Here is a 22,983-nt window from a genome sequence, read left to right on the forward strand (position 1 = left end):
AGGTGACTTCATGTGCACCCCTTGGGGGAGGTGACTTCATGTGCACCCCTTGGGGAAGGTAGGTCAGTAAGAAAAACACTCAGTGGGCTGGTGCTTATTTGCAAGGCTAACTTATTTATTTTGGAGATGTCTTTTACGTGACGTCTCAGGGATCAAGGTTGAGTTCTCAGAATCTAGGAGAAAAGTCTGGAACAAGCTACTGGAGGCCACTCTTTGTAAAGTGGAGTTACTTGCTAGAAAGGCAGATCTCTTCTCTTTATTTATAGGCCAGTGTGCCCAAGGTCAAATCTCACCTGTGCACAGAGGGACACCCCATGTTTCTAGTTTTCTGTTTCCAGCGGATCTTCAGTGTTGCCAGGGAGGTCCTTTGAGTTCCCTCCCCTATTCTCAGCAGAGACTCTTTCGAACCTTCTCTGGTCTCCCAAGCTCTGGAGGCTGCCCCACCCTCCTCCCACTTGGAGGAGAACGTGGAAGAGCTCAGAAGGCAACACCCTTGTCTTGCCCAACAGAGACCCTGCACACGGTCACAGCTGTGGGCAGCCTTTCCTCGTCTGGGACCCTTGGAATGGGACAGTTCTCCTTACCCCCTGGGTTCCTGAGAGCTCTCAGCTTCAACTCCAAGTTCCCTTGTGCTGGTGGAACCCTTGCTTCCCTCTTGTGCAAGTTCCCAGGCCTGGCGAAGCCAATTACCACCACCTGGGAGCCTTCCAGCCACAGAAATTGATTCTCCCACAGATCTGAAAGCCAGAAGCCCTAAATCAAGGTGTCATCAGGACTGGTTCCTTCTTGGAGGCTCTGAGGGAGGGAGAGTCTGTTCCAGGCCCCTCTCCTCCGGTGGTGGCTGGCGATCACCAGCGTTCCTTGGCTTGTAGACACATCACTCCAATCTCTACCTCCATCTTCACGTGGCCTTCTCTGTGTGCCCTTTTTTCTCTCTTCTAAGGACACTCTCATGGGGTTTAGGACCCCGCAATCCAGGATGATTTCATCTTCATCCTTACTCACATCATTGAAGACCCTGTTTCCAAATGAGGTCACATTCTGAGGTTCTGGGTGGGCAGGAAATCTTGATGGGGGCTCAGTTCAACCCACGACACCTCCTCAGCTGCATTTCTCGGCTTCACTCTTCTCTCTGCTCCGCAATTCCCAAATCCACGGGCATCTTCATCTGGCTCCTAGGCTTCTGCCTATGCTGTCACCTCCATCCAGAGCAATCTTAGCTGCATGTTGGAATCACCTGGGGACTTCTAAGAAAAAATAGGATGCCTGAATCCCACCCCAGAAACTCTGATTCAGTTGGTCTGCGTTGAGCCCTGAACCCGGAGACTTTCAGAGATGCCTAGTGATTCTGACGTGTGGCAAAGTTAGAGATCTACTGCTGGGAGGTGGGGTGCCCGCATCCTTCAGTTGCTTAGTTAACCCCTCCTTATCCAAGGCCCCAGTTTAGATGGCCCCTCGAGGAGGAAGCTTGCCCTCACCCCACAGGGTATAGGGTCCCCTCTCTGTGCATTGACACCCAATTTACTTATCAGTCTCTCTTAGGTAAGGTTAGGGACCAGTGGGTGTTAGCCAGGGCCTGGCACATAGCAACTGTCTCCAGAATGTTTGTTGAAAAAAATGAAAGTGTGAAAACAGTGTCCCCAGGCTGCCCAGCAGGAGAGAGAGGCAGCCATGAGACAGAGTGGATGTGTCCCCAGGGGCAGATGCCTTCTCCCGTGAGAACTTTCCTTGGGTTTTCTCCTTGCCCTGCAAAGGGGCCTCTCTGTTCATCACATTTCAGGAAACACCTAAAGCAATTTCCCACCGGGCCCTGCCCGCTCAGAGCACAGAGTGTAAATTCACTTTGCTCGTTTTGCAGGAACTGGGGGCATGGGTATGAGGTGTGGACTAGAAAATGGCTTTTCTCACATGGTGTTTTCAGTCTCTCCCTTTTCATGACATAAATGTGTTTTACCAAGGTATAATTAAGATACGCTAAATTGCACAGACTGTAAATCTTCTGTTCAGTGGTTTTGACAATCGTATACACCAGTGTGACCACCACTCCAAACAAGATACAGGGCGTTTTCCTTCGTTCCTGAAAGTTTCCTCCTACCCCTCAGCCAGTGCCCCCTCCCCAGCCCCATACACAGGCAAGCACTGTTCTGATTTCTATAACCGTAGATGTGCTTTCCCCATTCTAGAACTTCATGTAATGGAATAGTACAGTATGGACTCTCTCGTGTCTGGTTTGTTTTACTTATAGCATGGTGTTTTTGAGATCCATCACTGTTACTGCGTGATTTGGTGGTTCATTCTTTTTTTTTTTTATTGCCCAACAGTATTCAATTGTATGAATATAACGATTGTTTATTTACCACTGATAGACATTTGGGTTGTTTCTGGGGTTTGGGGATCATGAATAAGGCTGCTACGAACGTTCCCCTTCAAGGCCTTTGTGGACAGATGCTTTCGTTTCTTTTAGGTAAATACCCGGTAATGGAATTGCTGGGTCACGGGGAAAAAAAACCATATGTTCCAATTTATGTATTTTCCAAATCGTTTTACACTCCGTGCAAGAGTGTCTGAGAATTCCACTTGCTCACTAATATTTGGCTTTGCCAGTCTTTCTAATTGTAGCCATTACAGTGAGTAAAATGGTATCTCATTGTGCATAACCCATAATGTGCATTTCCCTAAAGACTAATGACGCTGAACCCTAATCTGTGTGCTTATTGGCTGTCCTGTGTCTTCTCTGGTGAAGTGTTTGTTCAGAGCTTTTGCCTGTTTTTATTGGGTTACTCATATTTTTATTGTTAATATACAGTAGTTCTTTTTGCATTGGGTATGAACCTGTTGTCAGATTTATGTATTATGAATATTTTCCCCCAGTCTGTGGCTTGCCTATTTATTTTCTCAATTGTGTCTTATTGAAAGCATCAATATTTTATTTTGATGAAGTCTAGTATATTCTTTTCTTTTCTTTTGGGATTATTACTCGTTATATTCTCCCAAGAAATCGCTGCCTATCTGAAGATAGCAGACATCTTCTCTTCTGTTTTCTTCTAGAAGGTTTTTGATTCTGGCTTTTAGGTTTAGGGATACAAACCATATCAGGTTAATTTTTGTGTATGGTGTGAGATAGGGTCCGGTTGCGTTGTTTTCCGTATGGAAATTCAGTTGTTTCATATGCCTTTTTCTGAAAGTGAGAGCTTAGACAACCGAAGACTGTTGCCTCCCTCACCACCTCCCCTTTACTCCTCCACTACACGCTCCTAAGTCTGACGTGGAAGATGGGTGATCACACAGCAGTGCTTTATGGAAATCCTTAGAATTAGTGAGATCAGACAGGCAAATTGATTTTGCTTTGCTTCATAAATCAGAGATACTCTCTTGCCCATCTGCTCCTTCCAGAAGCCAAAACGACCCACATAATTCTTATAGGCCCCTTAACGTTATTCTTTTAATTAAAAATATATTTGGAGTGCATTATATAGTACTAGGAACTGGGGATGCAGCAGTGAACAAACCAAAGTCGTGGCCATCATGGAGGTCACATTCTAGTGGGGAAAACCCACAGTCAACAAGCAGGCAGAGACATCATTTCAAACAGCTAACTGTCATGGTGAAAATAACAAAGGTCATGTGTTAGTGACTTGGGGGTGGGGGAGCAGCAACCTTAGTCATTCTGAACAGGGAAGACCTCTCTGAACAGATGGCTTGTTAACCTGGCCCTGAGTGACGGGGGAGCATGGCCCAGCTGGAGGGTAGAGCAGGTGCAAAGCCCTAAGGCAGGGATAAGCTTGCCATCGTCAGGGAACAGAAAGGCAGCCGGGGAGGCAGTGTGGAGTGACGGGTAGGGAGAGGTGTAGGAGGTGAGGTCTGAGAGGAAGCAGGGGACTTTGGATTTTATTCTAAGTGAAACGGGAAGCCTTGAGTTCTACATAAGGGACTGGCATGATGTGATTTATATTTTAAAACTTGTTTAGCACAGTGCCTGGCACATAGTAGATGCTAATAAATACTTGAAGACCAAATGAAGGAAGGTAGGACACGAGTCGGACATGAAGGGGAAGAGGTAAAGGACAAGGAACTATTATCAGTCACCTACTGTATGTCGAGCGCTTTCTCTGTTGCTGCTAAATCATTGGGAGGACACCAGGAACTCAGCGTCTGTTCCAGTTTTATAGATGGGAAAACTGAAGCACAGAGAGGTTAAACTAATTGCCTGTGGTCACACAGCTAGTAAGGGACCAAGCCAACTGTGACGACCATGTCCTGCTGGATCCCAGGACACCAAGGTTGAGCTACATCACGAGTGACAGACTAATTTGGGCCAGAACTCCAAAGGGTGACGTCATATCATATAAACTGGAGACCAGATCAGCGACCCTTAGGGGACTGTGGCCACCCTCCCAGCACTCTGCAATGGATTGTCTCCCTCGAGACCCTGTAGCAGTAAATCTTGGGTGAAATTTGGGCAGAGGGCAGGTAGGCCAGGCCTTTGTCCGCCCCGGCTCTCTAAGGTGGCTTTTAAGCAATGACTAAGGGATCACATTCAGAAACATCAGAAAACCAACATGACGGGAGGAAGCAGGGTTAGGGTGATGGTTAGGACTGTGGGTCTGGGTTCACATCCTGCCTCTGCCACTTACTAGCTGTGCAGTCCCGGGGAAGTTACTTAGCACTCTGTGCCTCAGTTGTCTCATCTGTAAAATGGGGATGGTAGTAGTACCTATCTCAGTACAGTAGAATAACCCCAATGCCTCTCTTCTGGTATGTCTCATATTTTCCCACTTGCAGCCCTCCCTGTAGCTCTGCAAAGCAGACGTTACATACCTCTGGTTGCCACTCTGTCACTGCCGAGAGCCCACAGCCCAGGCAGCAGTAGGTGTGGGAGTTTAACAAACACTAATTGTTTCAGGTGAGCTGGCAGCAAGCCGCACGCCCTGCTGCTAAGAGGAGCTTAGATGATTATCTGTCTGGTGCTGTGGGTTGGCTGGGTGGTGATTACAGGAAAGCTGGGTTTTTGGGGAGCCCAGGATTGGGGTGGCTTCTCCACTGATTGATATGGTTACCTGACCCTGCGATTATGGCCTTTTACTGAGCTAGTTTGGCGGGGCTGGGGAGGCAAAACTCCCTTTTATTGAAGAGCTGCCAAGTGCCACCTGCCCCCAACTGTCACATCTATTAACTTGTTTCTACCCTCATCGTAGCCTGGGAAGACTCAAAGACTCTGAGCTTACTAGCGGACTGAGGTTCAGAAGGGCTGGCTAACTGATTTGAGAGTCACGTGGCTGGCGAGGGAAGGGGCAAGAGCTGGGGGTTAAAAACCCATGTCCTTTTCTCTGTCTGGGCTGCCTGGGTCCCCCAGTGACCAGGGAGCTCGTTAGTCGAATGGAGATTCATGGAGCCCCCTGTAAGGGTCTTGGTTGCTGGAGATATGTGGGAATATTCTGCGGGGGCTCCAGGTTAATGTATTGGAATGGAGAAGAATAAGAGCCCCTCCTATGGACCCAGCACTGTGGGGATTGGACGAGAGGTACCAGTCTTTCAGGGCCGTTGTTTGTGCTCCTTTTTCCGTATGAGGAAGCTGAGACCCCCTGAGGTCAGAACTGGCAGGTGGTCTCATGCACTGTGGACCCCCTGCCTTTGCAGACACCGCGCCCCAGTCCCGTGCCGTGAATGCTGACAGGTCCCTCCCAGAGGTGAACCCCATACTCAGGGAGAATTGGGTTCCTCTGCCCCAGGGTCCCGCTTCCCAGGGAAGACCCATCAGTGGCCAAGGTGGGGTCTGAGGGAGCCTGAGGGGCCAGCCTGCCGGCCCTGCTCCCGGCCCCTCCCCGGCAAGGCCTGAGTCAGCACCATGTTCTGGGCCAGGCCCGGCTCAGCCGGGCCAGGCTCACAACCAAGGACAGGGCCTGATGTACAGACAGGAAGTGTTTACAGCAGCTGGGATGAGGGGTGGTCAGTGCTTGGGCCAGAGTGAGACTGAAGGGGGCTCTCCTCCTGGTCTGGGCTGGCTGGCGCTTTCCCAGTGGGTCCTTCTCCATTTTACTAAAAAGAGGTCCCTCTGGGTAGGGGAATCCCACAGTCTGGGTTCAAGTTCTGCCTGTCCGCCTTACATAGCTGTGAGCTCTCAGTGCCTTCTCCTTTGGGAGACTCAGCGCCCTCACCTCCAAAATGGGAATCATTCCTGCTGTGGTCTCATGAAGTTTAGCAATAAAAATAAACATAACAGACATTCATTGAGCCCTGATGAGGTGCCACACACTTCCTGTGCATTAGCTCATTTAATCTGCAAACTGCTCTCTGAGGTTGGCCCTATGATGAGTCCCATTTTATAGATGAGAAAACAGAGGCACAGAGAGATTAAATGACTTGCCCAAGGTCCCAAAGCTTGGATGTCACCGAGCTGGGCTTCGAACTCAGGCTCTCACGTGGCAGCATCCTTACTTTGACCCATGACTGTAAATTGCTTCTTCATGTGTGTGCTTTATAATATAAACAAAAACATATATAAAAAGTGCTGGAATCCAAGGCACTCTCTATGGCAGCTGTAATTATTCGCTGTTAGCAGAACCCACCCACTCTGCACAACCAAATTTCCCTGACCAGCTTGTCCTGCCTCTCTCCTGAGGTTCTTGGGTAGATCATCATTCTTGGCCAGGCAGCCCCCTGTCCAGGCTGACCTGGAGGACCCCCGCCTGGTGTGAATTTCCCTCTCTGAGCCTTTACCGCCGGCTCTGCTCCCAATCAGCCACTGTTGCTAGTGAAAGTAAACACCCAAACTGGCCAAACCAACAGCGCCCTGTTGATTCAGAGCTCATAAAACATAGGAGCCCCAAGCCACTTTATGACATGCAAGAATCCAGGGGCAGGAGGGAAGCCTGAGGTAGTCTCCTGGCTTCGAGGGCCACCTTGACGCTTAAGCCAGAGCTGAGGGTCTAGCCTCCACCCACAGGTGAGACCTGGGCCGTGGGCTTGGCTTTAAGCTGGTGGCCCCCTGTTTGGTTAGAACACTGCAGGGTTTGGGGTTTGGAGGGTCTGGAATCTCCAGTGGTCGAAGAGCCGAATGGGACTCGGTGGGGATGGCTACGGGTGGTGGTTCAGGCCTGGGGGGCCCAGTGGGCTTGCAGAGAGCCCTCCCATAGGTCCTGGACCGTGTCACGCCAATTAGTAGCCCTAGGTGTTGGAGGCTGCGTCAGAGAGGGAGAAGGAAGTGGACCCCAGGAGGGTGGTTTTGGTTGCTGTTTGCCTGTCTTCAGTTCCTCTTTCAGGGGCTAATTGGATTCATTTGCTTTGCCTCTGGGCTCTCTGAGGATGCGGGGGGCCTCCCCTGGAGGAGGTCTTCTCGTCCTCAGGTGGCCTCTTAAGTGTGAGACCTGGCTCTCAAACAGAATGTGTGTAACAAGTCACCTGGAAAGATTGTTTAAATGCAAATGTCCAGGCTCCTCTAGGAGATTCTGGGGCTGGGGGGCGGTTGGGGGGTTGGGGGTGTGGCCTGGGGAAGCTGCATTTTTATTAAGCACCTCCCCCAACCAGGTGATTAGGCGGCAGGTGACCCGGGAAGCTCCCTTTGAAAAATGCTGGGATTCAGGGCCAAGAAACCTGGGTTTTGGGTCGGGACCCACCAAGAACAGCAGTGAAGAGAGCAGTACTGTGTGTAAACACGTGGACACGGTCCGTACTTATTTGGTGAAATAGCTAAGACAAGACAACAGTGGTTCCCGGCGCTGAGCACAGGGCAGCTGCTCAGGGAGCTACAGCTCTTCCTGTTGTTCGCCATACTGGCCGGTGTTTATTGAGCCAAGTACACTTTCTGTGAATTCTCCCATTTAACCCTTACAACAGCCTGTGAGATGGGTCTGCTAACAGCCCCATTTTTCAGATGGGAAAAGTGAGGTTTAGAGCTGGGAAGCCCTGTGCAAGGATCACCTGGTGGGGACTTGAGCTGGAACTGAGGACCCTCCAACGTGACAGCCTCACCCAGGCAGGAGCTGCCTCTCCGTGAGCGTCTGTCTTTCTGTCTGTAAAATGGTAGAATTAGGGCCAGGGGGTCATTATTGTTTCAACTCCCCAGCTGATTCTAATGTGTAGCCAGCACTAAGCAGTTCTTCTCAGACTTGATAGCTCATGAGAATCACCTGGATTCCTTGTTAAGCTGCAGGTGTGGGTTCAGTAGGTCTGGGGTGGGGCACGAGGTTCTGCACCTCTAATAATACCGCCTCCCCTTCCCTCGATGCTGATGTGCTCGGCCCACACTTCGAGTTGCAAGACTGGAGTCCAGATAAAAGCTTACAGGAAGCCGGACTGGACTCTTTAAGTTTTCATTAGAAAAGATAGTTTTCCTTCAGTAAGGGGAAGGAGCAGGAAATGCAGACTTGGCAAAGGGAGAATCAGTTAGTTGCTTGAAACTGTGAGGCTGTGGAGGGAGAAGCAATGAGTTTGCTTCAGGAAATAGCAGAGTTGTGTTCACAGCAATGCACAGTGATTCACGGAGCAGCCGTCTGGCCCAGCCTCCCGCCCACTGCTTAGAACTCATGGCCACGTCCAGGCCCCGGCCTCGCTGGCTTGGGAGCCCTTGGCCGGCTTGCCCAGGAGCCATGACTCAGGCTTTCCACCTGCAAAATGGGAAGGATGGCTCTTGCCGCCTCCCCACCCATCCCTGGGACCAAAAGCCCCCACTGGCCCCCTGAACGCATCAAAGGCAGATCTTAAAAGCTGGGACCTGCTCTTCTAGGCGGTGTGGCTGCTGCTTTCACTGCTAATAAATCCCCATTGGTGGCAGCTCAATTAGGAAGTCATACAGAACTCCTCTGTTGAAAGAAAGGCTTAATAACCTGGCCCATGTGGGAGAAATTAGCAGCTTCTGCAGAGAGGCCTTTTTAATACGTACTCTTAACTGGCAGCCCCTTAGAACCGCGCTGGCTGGTGGGCCCCTGGGAACAGAGAGCCTGGGCTGAGCCTGGGATGGGAAGATACCGGCAGGGCCATCACTGAGAGTCATCCGGCTGCATTTTCAGTGTAAAGTGTCTGGGAGCATCTGGTCCACAGCAGACTCCTTAAATGTCACCAAGTGTGTGGCTGCTCCTGAAGGGACTGATTTCAACGTGGCTCTGGGGCCGAAGGAAGGGGGGTGCTGGACCTGGAGGCCCAGGCCAGCCAGGAGGACAGGGTTGGGTCTGAGCCTCGGGCCTCATGTGGCTGCATCCCCGGCTCCCGGATGGGGAGGTCCGCAGGCCCCTGGCACGGAAAGGGCTGGCCCTCTGCCCAGTTCTTGGGCTCTGGGAGGAACGCCAGGAGCTCAGGCTGACTCACCCAGGGAGGGCCGGCCTCTTCGGCCCACGCTGCCAAGGCGAGGCCGAGGAGATGGTCCCTCATGCTGGATGGGACCCATTTCTCACCCTGCCCAGGAAAGGCATCTGGAGAGGGTCTTCATTCTTTCCTGCAGCCCACCTTCAGAAGAATTGGTTGGCTGGAGGGGCTAGGAGGTGGGGTTCTGGAGCTGGACAAACCAGTTCTGGAGGGGTCAGATCTAAGCGTCACCCCATCTGACTTCTCCTAGGCTTTAGTTTGCTCCCCAAAGGTGAATAATTTTAGTACTTCTTTTCTTAGAAGGTTACTGTGAGCATTCAAATATGTCACTGTGGTTAAACGCTCAACCTGTGTCATTCCTCATTGTAGATACAGATGAAGATGTAGGTGCAGATATGTAGAGATCGTGATACGTATATGTGTGTCAAGATATATTGAGACACATCTGTATCCATACGTATCTCCATCCATCCATCCATCAACCCTTCCTCCCTCCCTCCCTCCCTCTCTCTCTCTTTCTTTCTTTCCTCCCTTCCTCCTTTCCTCCCATCTATCAATACTTGCATCCACCCATCTCAGGCATCCCCTGCTAAGTCCTAGGAACTGTCCCCAGCCCTGGGCTCACAGCATGCACAAAGCAACGCTCCTCCCTCCTGGGCTCACCTTCTCGTGGGGAAGAGACGAAAGACAAATGAACCAATAAAGCTACATGTAGTGCGTCTGAAAGTGGACAGTTCTTTGGCAATGATTAAGCAGGATAAAGGGGAAAGAGGGAGAGACACAGCCAGACAGATGGAGAGAGGGTGGGTACTGCTGTTTTAACTCTGAGGGGGAGGATGGAAGGGTAGGGGTAAGGAAGCTGCCCTGAGGAGGTGACATCTGAGGAGAAACCTGCAAGAAGTGAGGAAGGTAGCCATGCGGGTAATCAGGGAAGAACCTTCCAGAGAGAAAGACTTGAAAGGGCAGACATTGAAAGATAGCATGCTATGTATGTTTGAGAGATGGTGAGAACATTCTAGAAGTGTGACTGGAGCAGAGTGAGCAAGGGGGAGTTCTAGGAAGTGTGGTCAGAGAAGTGATGGGGGCAAATCATGTTCAGGATGGCAAACGAATTCCAAGGCCAAGGCATCTGAACCTTTAGGAATCAGGTCCTGAAGTTTACATCCGTGAGCCCTTCGTGTGTTGCTGACATCAAGTGCAGGAGAAGAGAGTACATTCTAGCAAAGGAAATCTCTTATAAAAAAGTTGATTTGCCCATCCTTTTATTAAAAAAATCAAATTCTTACTCTCCTTTCCTCCCTCAAAGGAGAACAGGCATCTGTCTCTTGATTCATGAAAATGAAAAGTGTTGTTAGGAGAAAATTAGCCGAAATTACTTGGGGCATTTTGACAAGAACTTAACATTTGCATAGTCACTGGTTGCCAGGGGTGAGGCTTCCATGTTTGCAACGACAGCAAGTGACAAAGGTGGGCAGAGTGCATTGTGTCCCGTTCCCGTGAAATCACTGGACGATTCTGCATGGGCGTCTCCTGTCATCACACTGTCTTCTTTTTCTCTCACCCGCAGCCCAGCGATCCGCCCACGAGCTGCCCATGGTGGAAAGACAAGACATCGACAGCTGCCTGGTCTACGGGGGCCAGCAGATGATTCTCACGGGACAGAACTTCACGGCCGAGTCCAAAGTCGTGTTTACCGAGAAGACCACAGGTCAGGGGGCCTTCTGAGTGCCATACAAAATTGACCATCTTTTTCTTTCCAATGACATTGATTTGGGGGATAGATCCCATTGTGTAGAGTTTCCTATCCTGCTCTCCTTACCATGAGAAATTTCCCTTGTCTCCAGTGATCTTGATATTGACACGGTTCACCATTGCATGAGCGTGTTATAATGTATTTTAACTCATCCTTGCTTGTTTTGTTGGATGATAAAGTTTTGCCCAACCCTAACTTTTTTCTTTTTTTTTGCGGTACGCGGGCCTCTCACTGTTGTGGCCTCTCTCGTTGTGGAGCACAGGCTCCGGACGCGCAGGCTCAGCGGCCATGGCTCACGGGCCCAGCCGCTCCGCGGCATCTTCCCAGACCGGGGCACGAACCCGTGTCCCCTGCATCGGCAGGCGGACTCTCAACCACTGCGCCACCAGGGAAGCCCCCCACCCCTAACTTTTTAAAAAAAATTTATATTTTCACATCAGGAGACACATTCTTTTAAGTTTTTTACTGTTATCAAGAAGGGAGGGCTAGCAACACGATGATTAACCGTGCATGCTCTGGCCCTGGGTATCCTGGGTTCAAATCCTGCCTTTGCTACTTGCTTGCTCTGTGATCTTAGGCAAATTACCTGACATTTCTGTGCCTCCATTTCTTTATGTATAGAATGACAATAGCAAGAGTTATTACCCCATAGGGTTGTCGCGAGGGTTAAATGAGTTAATACATGTCAGGTAATTATAATGGCACCAGGTATATTGTTAGTCAACAAATACTGGCTGCTTATATTTTTATTATAAATAGTACTGCAGTTAATCTTGTTATACTTGGAGGATTAATCTTCTTATACATGAATCTCCATGTGTATCTTTTTTGTTTATTTAGGGTTTATTCCAGAGTACAATTTTGGATAGTCATTTCAAGAGCTTGAAATACATATTGCTTCTAGAATTCAAATTACCTTCCAGAAACATACAAATGGGAAACTTCCACCAATACTGTGTCAGTGATGGTTTCACCCCATCCCAGAAGTGCCGTGTTTTTTAATTTAAAAAAATATTTGCTGAATTGGTACTGTTTTGACTTGGCACTCCTTTGCTATGAGAGGTTTAATGTTTCTGTTTATTGGACCTGTGTATTCTTTCTTATATGGACTGTCTGTTAATATGATCACCAATGAGGACATGGTAGAAAGACAGTGATCAAAAGTAGGAAAAATATCAGGTTATATAATTTATTTGATAGTTATCGATGCTAGGCCAAGCTTTTTTTTTTCTTCCTATGACATGATTTCCAGTTAATTCAAAGGGGTGTTTGTCTGTTTGTTTACTGCCCTGAGGAAGATCCACAGACTGTCACAGGCAGGTTGTCCACTTGTGGGGATTTTGCACTGCATGAGGGTACCTCCTCTGGGGGCTGCCATTCAAACTGGGTACATCCTGGAGCTGTGTGTTACTAAACTTCTGATGGGAGGAAGCGGAGTGTCTTGGGGAAGGGGTGCTTCTTCCCAGGTCACACAAAGCCTCCTCTTGAGATGGGCTGGCCCTGTGACTAGGGTGTGACAACTGCTTCCTTACACTTTGGAAGCATGATAGAAGGCAGGTGGTTTTAAAGAAGTTTGATGAAGCCATTGCCAAAAAACCCCCACAAAAAACGGGCATTAAGTAAGGCTGTGGCAGTGGGGAGACGGACAGGTGGGTTTGAGTGGTTCAGAAGGCATGTGGTCAGTCCCTGCGGGTTTGAGGGGCTGTGGTAGTGCCGTGAGGGGAGAGGAACGCAGATGTGTAAGTGGGTGCATTGCATCTGTCATATGGTTGTCCAGTACTTTATTTAACCATTCTCCCTTTATTGGATGTTAGGCTGCTTCCAACTCTGTGCTATTGTAAGTAACTCAGTGATGAACATCCTCGATATTCCTTTGGTCAGCTAGGTAAGGACTCATGTTCTCCAGCCAGTCTGCTTGTGTTCAAAGCCCAGGTCTACTACTTTCTAGCTGGGGGACCTTGGGCAAGTTACTTAACCTCTCTGGGCAACAGTTTCCTTCTCTGTATAAAGAGAATGGTGGCAGTTCTACCTCGTAGGGTGGTCATACGATTAAGAGTTCATAAATGCTTGGTACAGGTGTCCCTCAGTATCTGCAGGAGATTGGTGCCAGGATCCCCGTGGATACCAACCTCTGCGAATGCTCAAGTCCTTTGTATACAGTGGTGTAGTATTTGCATAGAACCTATGCACATCCTCTCATATACTTTAAATCACTCTAGATTACTTCTAAGACCTAATACCAGGTAAATGCTATGTAAATAGTTGCCAGTGAATGGCAAATTCAAGTTTTGCTTTTTTGGAACTTTCTGGAATTTTGGGGGGAATATTTTTATCTGTGGTTGGTTGAATCCATGGATGTGGAACCTGTGGATTCGGAGGGCCAACTGTACATAGTAAGTGCTTGATACGTATTAGCTGATGCTGTTTGTTATTGTTATTTCCTAGGGTTGAGGCCTACATGTGATGTAGTGCGTTCAAGGGGCATGCACATTTTTAAGTGTCTTGATACGTTTTGGAGGAGACTTTGTCAGGCGGTGGAACAGCAGTCTCGTGGCAAGAAGTTACTAGGCTCTCATGAGACAGAGAGCAAACCTGTGTGGCTGGAGTAGAGGTTGGTTATCACCAGAAAGTGCTTTGATGAGCAGGCGAAGCCCAGAGCAGAGAGGTCTCCTGATGCCAGGTAGAGACATGGCTTTGGTTTAGTCTGCACATGAGTAAGGTAACAGGGAGTCATGGTGGGTTCTTGAGCAGGAGAGTGACATGAAATGTAAATGGCCAAGTAAACATTACCTGATGGATCTCCAGGACCAGGAAATCATCCTGCTGGCCTTCTGCTGACTTTCACAAGAAGTGTATGGCTTCAAGGCGCCTTATTGGCAGAGAGGAAATGCTAGTAATATACAGACATCTTGTTCTCTGTGTCCAGGTTGGCAGTCTCTTTGAGGGGCTGCTGGAAGTGTGCAGGGATGGCTTGGAGGCCAGGTGCTACCAAGTTCCTTGTGGAATTAGGAGCCAGACAGCTTTAAACTGTCTAGAGAGCTTGTGAGGCTACTCAAGGGCCTCCAGTAGGTATTTGCTGGCTGGCTGGCTGGCTGGCTGGATGCAAGGCATTTACTCTCTAGCTTTCCTTCTCTTGGTTTCAGAAGAAATTTCAGTTTACCTCTTGAAGGGAGGAAAACCCAGAGTCTGTTTCAACTTTGAAAAATTGCATGTTAATAAGAAGAGGAATGATAATAGTTTTCTCTGATAGAAGCCTGTCTGTGGGCGGGCCCTTTGCCTGCTGCGTTCCGCATCTTGTCTCATCGAACCGGACACCCGCGGGAGGCAGGTGGCTAAGCCTGGAGAAGTTAGCGGACTCACCTGCAGATTATACAGCATCGTTCTGTTGTTCAGTTTCCCTGGACCTCAGATTCCAGTGAGCGAGTTAATAACAGTCTTGCCCTCCCAGAGTTAAACGCATAAGCAAGCAGCGGGCACTCAGCACGTCGGGCGTGCTTGTGGAGTGTTCGTTGTTATTTTTACAGTTTCTCCAGTATTCTCATTGCTTAGGCCATAGACATTGTTTATTGGACACACACTGCCCCAGTGCGGGCCTGGCAGGCAGACTTTGGGAGGCTGTAAGCTGCACTGGTTACCAGCATAGCTCTGAGGTCAGACGGCCTGGGTTTGAACCCATGATCTGCATTTGGTAGCTTTGTCATCCTGGGTAAGTCATGTCACCTCTCTGAGCCAATATTTCCTCTTTTGTAAAATACAGATGATTTACTTCACTTGAGAGACAAGAAGATTAAATGAGATGATACAGTTTAGGCTCTTTGCGTAGAGCTTGGCACCTTACAGGTGCTCATTAAATGTCAGCTTTTATTATTATTCTCATCATCATCATATCTTGGCTGTGGAAGGACAGGGATGGGTACGATTTTATCTCATGGAACGAAGAGACATTGAAAAACAAGAATAAGTGATAATAAACTATGTGCCAGGCCTTGTTCTAAGCGCTTTATATGTATTAACAATCTGATTCCTCATAGCAGCCGTACAAGATAGCTATTTTCTGATGAGAAACTGAACACAGAGAGGTTAAATAACTTATCGAAGATCACACAGCTGGTAAATGGCAGTGCTGGGTTGGCCCCTAGGAAGCCTGGCTCTAGAATCTGTATCCTTGATCATTTAGCTTTTCTACTTTGAAAAAGTTCAGAACCGGGTTAATTTGTCTGAAGATCCTTTAGCTGCTCTGAGCCACTGACTTGAAGCATTTTGTGGTGAGATAGACTCTTGAATTCTGCAGCAAGTCACCAAGGCCAGGTAGGTCCATTTAGGACTGTGGCGTGTCTAACGTACAAGAACCTGGGGTGAATACGGTCCCTGGATCGATGCCAACAGACAAGCCCTGGGCCCTCAGAGAAGTGGTGGGCTTCTCTCGTGGGATGTCTGGCTCCGGGTGGCTCTGACAGACAGAGGGGGGGAGTTGCCTTGTGTTTGCAGGGAGCCAGCCCTGCTCTTTTGACCCCAAGAACTTGCCTCCCAGCCCAGGACTGCCTTCTGCAGGGGGAATCCCTGTTGCTCAACTTCTTTTTTCCAAAACGCAGCCCCGTTCCCATCTCCATGGACAGTTTGGCCAGCAGGGCCGCTGCGAGGTGGGGTGGAGTGGAACAGTTGAAGTTTTCCAAGGAAGGGGAACCCCAGCTGGTTCTCACATTAAGGAAAGGTGGACAGCCTCCTGGGCTAATCTTAGACCCCCTGTTGGGTCATCGGCACCACCAGCTCCAAAGTTCTTTTTATAGCCGTCGACCGAGATGGAATTGGCAGTTCCACTCCAGCAGGATGACAAATTGGAGGACGGTGGAAAAACAGTAGGAGAGGGGTAGCGTGGTGTTTCTTAAGTTAGAAAAGCTCGGTGTTTTGGAAAATGGCATCGTATTTATAGCAGCAGTAATAATAATGATTATTATATTGTTTTTATTACCATTTTTAATCATTTGCATGACTTCCAGGAGCCCGTATGTGCTGGCCCTTGCCCGTCTCTCTGATTTCAGCTTTTTTGACTCACCCTCTTGCTCCTTTGGCCGTAGCTACACTGTCTTCGTTCTGTCCTCAAACACCCCACACTCCTTTCTGTCACAGGACCTTTGCTTTTGCTGTTTCCTCATGGGTTGTGGCCTCCTACTCCTACAAGTCTCAGCTCAGGGTGACTTTCTTAAGGAGCCCCTCCTTGACCAACTGCTCTGAAGTTGTTCAACCTCTGCCACAGCCCTGTCCCTCTCTGTCCCATTGCCCTGCCCTGTTTGCCCAGTAGTAGTTAGCTCTACTGGAATTATCTTGTCTCTGATGTCTCCCGCGTCAGAGTTCCTCGAGGACGGGGACGTGGTGTTTACTGCTGTATGTGCAGCATCTAGAACAGCCCCTGGCACTTAGTAGGTTCTTATACATGTTGTTGAATGAATGTGTCCTCTCCTTTAATAGTCATACTGGCCCCGAGAGGCAGGCGCATTACCCCCATTTTACAGATGAGACAACTGAGGCTCACAGAGGTCAAGCCATGGGCCCCAGGTCAGCTCACAGCAGGTAACAGAGCTGGAATCCCAGGCAACTTTTATCATCAATCCCCAAGGAATCTCTCTAGGCACATACAAGAGGACAAAGAGGAACCCAGCAGAACGATCAGCATCTTTCCTATTTACCATTTTCAGTAATTGCTGAAAAGCCTTTATATATTCTGTGAAATTTAAAAAATGTGTAACCTTCTAGGCGAAGGTCACGCCGGGAAGTCCAGGCTGTTCCTGACTTCAGCTGGTAACCCTGGCGCCCGGCCACCCAGGCCTCAGGCGGAGTCGGGGGTCCCAGCAAAACATTGCAAAACAGGAAAAAATCTAAGGACACAAAAATAAAAGTGATGTGGCAGCGGAAACCGGGTTGCCATGGCTTTGAGCGACTCGCTGCGCCTGGGTGGGATCCAATGTTTTGGAAGGTTCCTCCACATGACACAGGGTTTTGGAATTTTTCAGCTGGTAAATCTTTCTTAATTCAGGCCCCCGGCCCCAGCCAAGTAGCTCCCTGGCTCTCTGTGTCCCGCGGGGGCGTAGGTTGGAAACTTGCCCGCGTCGGATTACTCAGCTTTGAAACTTAAATTGTTTGAAGAGAACTTGTGTTTTGTTTTGTTGGACGATTTTCTGGACCACTCTGATGGCAGAGGCTCCTATCACCTGTTGAGAGGGCAAATTGATTTTTTAGAAAGGAGGCGTGGGTGGTGGAATTCCCTCTTTCCCACTGAGTCATCATATCCTAATGTGAGTCATTTTATGACTTGGAGGTTCCCAAAGGTTGTATTTTGAGCTTTGTTTAATAAATACAAATGCATATGCTTAAAATAAAAATTTTTTGCTAAATTAAGTACTTTTCCATGAATTAGTGCCCTGGAAACATTGGAACTCGCTTAGAGAAGACACCTCCTCTTCCCACCTGTTTTTCTCCGTGGGTTGGGCTTCACCCGGTCTGGTGTCTTCTGAAAAAATTGACCTGGTCTGGGAGTCCCTCTGCTTTGGTCTTCCCACTGGGAGAGGTCAGACTCCAAGCTGGGCTTGCCCATGACTAAGGCTCTGTAGACCTTTGCCCTCGGTGACTCACGTCCACCGTGTCACTGGCCCCCGAAGCTGGAGCCCACCCCTTACACACAGCTGGCTGGGACACAGAGCTTTCCTCCAAAGACAGAGGCCAGATCGCCACCCGGGAGCCCCACTGGAGATAGAGAAAATGGTCTTATTTTCAGAGGGCTGAGTATTTGCCCAAACTTCAGTCCTCTTGCATGCGAGAGCAGACTGTGGAGTGAAAGGATCCTTCTGTTTAAATGCCTGAAAAAGAGGACACAGAGAAATGTTTTCTAATTAACTCGGGTCCGAGTGTTTCCACCATCAGAAATTGTTCTTGGCGCCAACAGACGTTCTGTAATTTGCAATTAGCAGGCTGGAATTTCCACCCCCGTCAAGAAAATCATGATATCTTTTATTAATGAATGGCCTGACACCCTCTTGTGTTATTTTTTTTTTTCCCCTACAGTTGTGGTTGCATACTTTTTTTTTTTTAAGTAAAAATTGTGTGTATTTAAGGGGTCAGCAGGCTGGATTTTGGATCACCCAGCAGATTTGGCTTGAAGCCTGGATAGGCCTCATATTATGTGCTTTGGGACTTAGTTTCCCCATCTCTAAAATGGTGTTGGTGGTATTTCAGTAATAAAAGGAGATCAAGGATCTGAAAGTGTCGGGCCATAGGAGGTGCCCAGAAAATGTCAGCTGACCTTCCGTGTGTCCTCTGGGAGCTCAGTTTACTTAACAGGGAGTGGGGAAGGCAGGCCTGTGTTGGTTTCTTGTCTGGGAGAAGAGTCCTTCCTGGCACGGGTGCGTCTCTCCCCTCCTCTCAGCCCTGACCCTTCAGACTCCTGCTGTCACACCCGATACAGTGGAGGCAACATGACTAATGGTCCGCCCCCTGGCCCCATCTTACAGATGGGAAGCCAACTCACCGAGGGAGATTGGCAGACTTCCTTGAGGTGACAGGGCACATCAGAGGAAGGCGGGGTCCCAAACTCCCACTTCCCGGTTCCCAGGGTGACTGCGTGAGCTGGCGTGGGACATCTAGAGATGACATCCCATCGCTGAGAAGAGGTGCCCCTGGAGGCATGAAAGATGAGCTGAAATCCGGCCTCTATGTAAATGACCTGTTGTTGCTCTTTTAGCCTCACTCCTCTGCTCACTCAGCCCCCAGGACTTCCGTAGTTGCTCCCCAGATGTTTATTAAACCCCTACTGTGTGCAGGTTCTATGCCAGGCACTGGGGGCATATGACATACGAGATCCCTGCTCTCAGCGGGTAGACAGTCTCAAACTTGTTTATAAGGAGGTCACTTTGAGACAGGGCGAGTGCTGTGAAGACAGGGAAACCAGTCCTAGGAGAAAGAGCAAAGGGGCTGGAAGTTAAGAGAAAAATATAGGATGCTAAGTTAATTTCGCATCTCAAGCAGTGCATTTCTTTAATATGAGTATGTTCTGTGCAGTGGCACAGAGCTTGGGACAAACTGGTAGTTAAAAGAGTATTCATCATTTTCTGAAATTCAAATTTAACTGAACGGTCTGTATTTTTATTTATTAAATCTGGCAACCATGGACGGTGCAGTCAGGGAGGGCTTCCCTGAAGAGGTGGCTTTGAGCAGAGCCCTAAAGGCGGGAAAGAGGGAGCCATGTGGATGGTCAGAAGAGTGTCCAGGGCAGAAGGAACTGCCCCGTGCCAGGGTCTCAGCATGGGGATGAGCTTGGGGTGTTTGGGGAACTGAAAGCAGACCCAGGTGGCTGGTGCAGGGTGAGAGTGAGCGGGAGTGTGACACCAGTCAAGCCTGGAGAGGTCACCAGGGAGGGGGGGTCAGGTCATGCTGGGCCATGTAGGCGTGGCGAGGAGTTTGGATTTCATTCCAAAAGCGAGTAGCTCTTGGAGGCTTTTAAGCATGGGGGTGTCATGATCTCATTTACATTTTTACCTTTTTTTTTTTTTTTTTGCCGTACGCGGGCCTCTCACTGTTGTGGCCTCTCCCGTTGCGGAGCACAGGCTCCGGACGCGCAGGCTCAGCGGCCATGGCTCACGGGCCCAGCCGCTCCGCGGCATGTGGGATCTTCCCGGACCGGGGCACGAACCCGTGTCCCCTGCATCGGCAGGCGGACTCTCAGCCACTGCGCCACCAGGGAAGCCCTCATTTACATTTTTAAGGTTGCTCTGGCAATCTGGATGGAGAATGGTCTTTGGGGGTTGGGTGCAGGGACAAGTGGAAGCTGGGAGGTGACTGAACAGCCGCTGCAGTTGTGCAGGTGGGGGCAGGGCAGGTAAGCCCACCAGGAAGTGGCGGGGCAGGAGGAGAGGGGGAGGTGTGGGAATCAAGGCACTCCTCTCCAGCTCTCAGGAAATACACAGGGGCAGTGGTACCATTTCGGGTGGGGGAAATCCTAACTAAGGGGCCACTCCCAATCCCCCCATCTGCTGGGCTCGTTAAGCCCGTGCATCCAGGGAGCATGCGTTTTCCTGCTAGTTAGCAGTCGTCAAGAGCAGACTGAAATGACTTCAACCATCTTCATCTAGCTAATTTTAAAAAGCAGGGCCAGGCCTGGGAAGCGTCACACACAGTTTCCTAACCCAGGCAGACACTTTGATTTCCTCTCCGTTTGCCTCGAGCCCGGCGGCACGCTCACGGCCCCAGTGAGGACGGATTGCTTTCCTCCTCCTGAAAGCGTGCGCGTTTCTGCTGTGAGTGCTGACCCGAGCCCGTTGCTGACACGAGGCTGACTGCTAAGGCTGTAGCCCGGATCCAGCGCCAGCCCTGCTGCTTCTTGCTGCTTTGCTCCATCGTAGGGTTCAAGAGCTGCCTGCAAAGAGAATCCACTCAGCAAACCCAAGTACAGGGGCCATCCATCCACAGACGCACTGGCTGTTCAGGCATGTTCCCCTGGCACTGCGGCCAAGCTAAAACAAAGGCTGTGGTGTTACTTGGGCCATGCGCTTCCTCCCACCCCATTTTTTTTTCTCTTGCAGAGTCTCACTAAGTCTTCTCTAGACCCAACCTCTTTGCCCAAAGAAATTGGCTCTTTTCTCTTCGCCTCTGAGTAAAGACTTGGAAGAGCCTGTTTTGTGCTGGCTGCCAGCCCGTGTTAATTTAGGACAGGGGAAGTTTGCCCGAACATCTGCTTGAAAGACCGAAGTCCTTTATTTCATCTCAGCCAGAGCAGGAGAAGCAGACTTGGTCTTCTTGAGCCTCTTCTGTTCTGGGCAGGTTTTCCAAGTCCCAGACCTGGGGTAGGGATCCGGAGGTGGATTATCTCGAACTTGGGCTGAGTGGCTCTGGTTGAGTTTGATTCCTTGTCTGCATCTGTACTCCAGGCTCATTCCTTCTCAGTCCGTTCACAGAAAGGACTCTTCAACAAGGGTTCGGTGATTTCTCTTTGTGGGGTCTTTTTGCTGGAGAGGCCAGTGGTCAGACATTTCCTGAGCTCTGGCTGTGGGCTGAGCGCTGGGGAATATGACGTCAGTTTGTTCATTTAGTCCACCATTGTTTTGTTTTTTTTTTTTTTGCGGTACGCGGGCCTCTCACTGTTGTGGCCTCTCCCGTTGTGGAGCACAGGCTCCGGACGCGCAGGCTCAGCGGCCGTGACTCACGGGCCCAGCCGCTCCGCGGCATGTGGGATCTCCCCGGACTGGGGCACGAACCCGCGTCCCCTGCATCGGCAGGCGGACTGTCAAGCACTGCGCCACCAGGGAAGCCCCACCATTGTTTATTGAGCATCTATTAAGGGCCAGACAGGTAGTGCTGGGGAGAAAGCTGAGAACAAGACCGCCATTTGGCCCCGCTCTCCGGGAGCCCCCAGCCTCGCAGGAGAGAGAGATGGAAAACCAGTGGGCTGATAAAATGATGTCAGAGAGTGGAAGGTAGGAGAAGAAACTGACAGAGGATGGGGGGACCTCCCTGAGCCAGACCTGAAGGATGGGGAGGAACTGGTCCTGGTGAGGTATGGAGAAGGGCAGGCATGGTTGTTGGAGGGATAGAGGAGGCCAGTGTATCCGGAGCTGAGTCGGGGGTCGGAAGCTGAGGAAGGAGGCAGTGTTCCCATCCCGGCAGATGTGAGGAACCTTGAATCCATTTCTCTTTTGAGCTCCGGTGGGACCCAGGGCCCTGCTTCCTTGTCTGGGGGCCATTGAGGGCAAGAGGGCATGTGTGGCTTGTGTCAAGGCCCCAGCAGCCTGCCGGGGGCCTGCTGTGCTGTAGGAGCTTAATCCACACTGGGGGTCCATGCCCAGCCTCCCTCTAAGATCGTGGCCCCAGGGGGCTCCTGGGAGACAGACAAATCAACAGGCAGTTGCAATATACTTTTTTCTTAAGAGAAAAACTTTATTTTAAAAATGCACATCAATTAAAATCGCCCATAATTCTACCATGTTTCTTAAATCATGTGAAGGAAGATGTGACGGTCTCACCTCATCCATCCAGTCCCAAGCGTGGGGTTGTGACTATCCAGGCAGCTTGGGGCACAGGTTCCTTAAGCATAAGCAGAGATGTTTATAGACTCACAAAGTGATGTCATGCCTCATGTACTAGTCTGCTACACTTTAAAAATTCTGCTTTTAGGACGTCCCTGATTAAGAATCTGCCCAAGGGTTAAGAATCTGCCTGCCAGTGCAGGGGACATGGGTTCAGTCCCTGGTCCGGGAAGATCCCACATGCCGCAGAGCAACTAAGTCCGTGCGCCACAACTACTGAAGCCCGCGTGCCCTAGGGCCGGTGTGCCACAACTACTGAGCCCACGTGCCGCAACTACTGAAGCCCGCATGCCTGTGCTCCACAACAGGAGAAGCCACCGCAATGAGAAGCCCGCGCACTGCAACAAAGAGTAGCCCCTGCTCACTGCAACCAGAGAAAGCCCGCGTGCAGCAACGGAGACCCAACGCAGCCAAAAAAAAGAAATAAGAAAAAAAAATTCTGCTTTTTAATATAGCAGGAATGCATTTCTAGGTCAGAAAACATGACCGTCCTTATTTGAAGATATTTCTATACCTGATATTCCATACCAAGTATGGATGGCCCATGATCGATTCAATCTGTCCCTATCAATGAATACTTTCTATGGCCATTTTATTTATTTGCAATGAGAAGTGTAATGCAAAGAACTGAAACGAGAAGCTGTGATACCCACCAGAATACTGGGGTCGAGATGGCCAGCCAATTCTTTCTCCTTAAAGTTGGACCTGATATACCAAATTCTAAAATAATAATAGTGATAACAGTGCTCACTGTGGGCTGGGCATTTTGCTAAGGATTTTACATATAATTTCTATTTGAATTCTTACCACAGCTCTTTGAAGTCAAGAAATTAAGTTTATCGTCTGGCCTATGAGGAAATTGAG

The 22,983-nt window shown here is 49.6% G+C and overlaps 1 protein-coding gene across 9 annotated transcripts in view; it reads left to right on the forward strand.

The window, feature by feature from the left end:
* Nucleotides 1–22,983, forward strand: part of NFATC2 (nuclear factor of activated T cells 2) — a 141,193-nt gene that overhangs the window by 67,956 nt on the left and 50,254 nt on the right. For all 9 annotated transcript variants that reach the window (XM_029221635.1, XM_029221634.1, XM_029221633.1 and 6 more), the window contains one exon: nt 10,865–11,005. In XM_029221635.1, coding sequence (XP_029077468.1) covers nt 10,865–11,005 — 141 coding nt within the window. The remainder of the gene's footprint in view (nt 1–10,864; nt 11,006–22,983) is intronic.

Source organism: Monodon monoceros, unplaced genomic scaffold, assembly GCF_005190385.1.
Source record: "Monodon monoceros isolate NGI ecotype Baffin Bay Population unplaced genomic scaffold, NGI_Narwhal_1 Super_Scaffold_13, whole genome shotgun sequence".
In the NCBI taxonomy this organism is placed as follows: Eukaryota; Metazoa; Chordata; class Mammalia; order Artiodactyla; family Monodontidae; genus Monodon; species Monodon monoceros.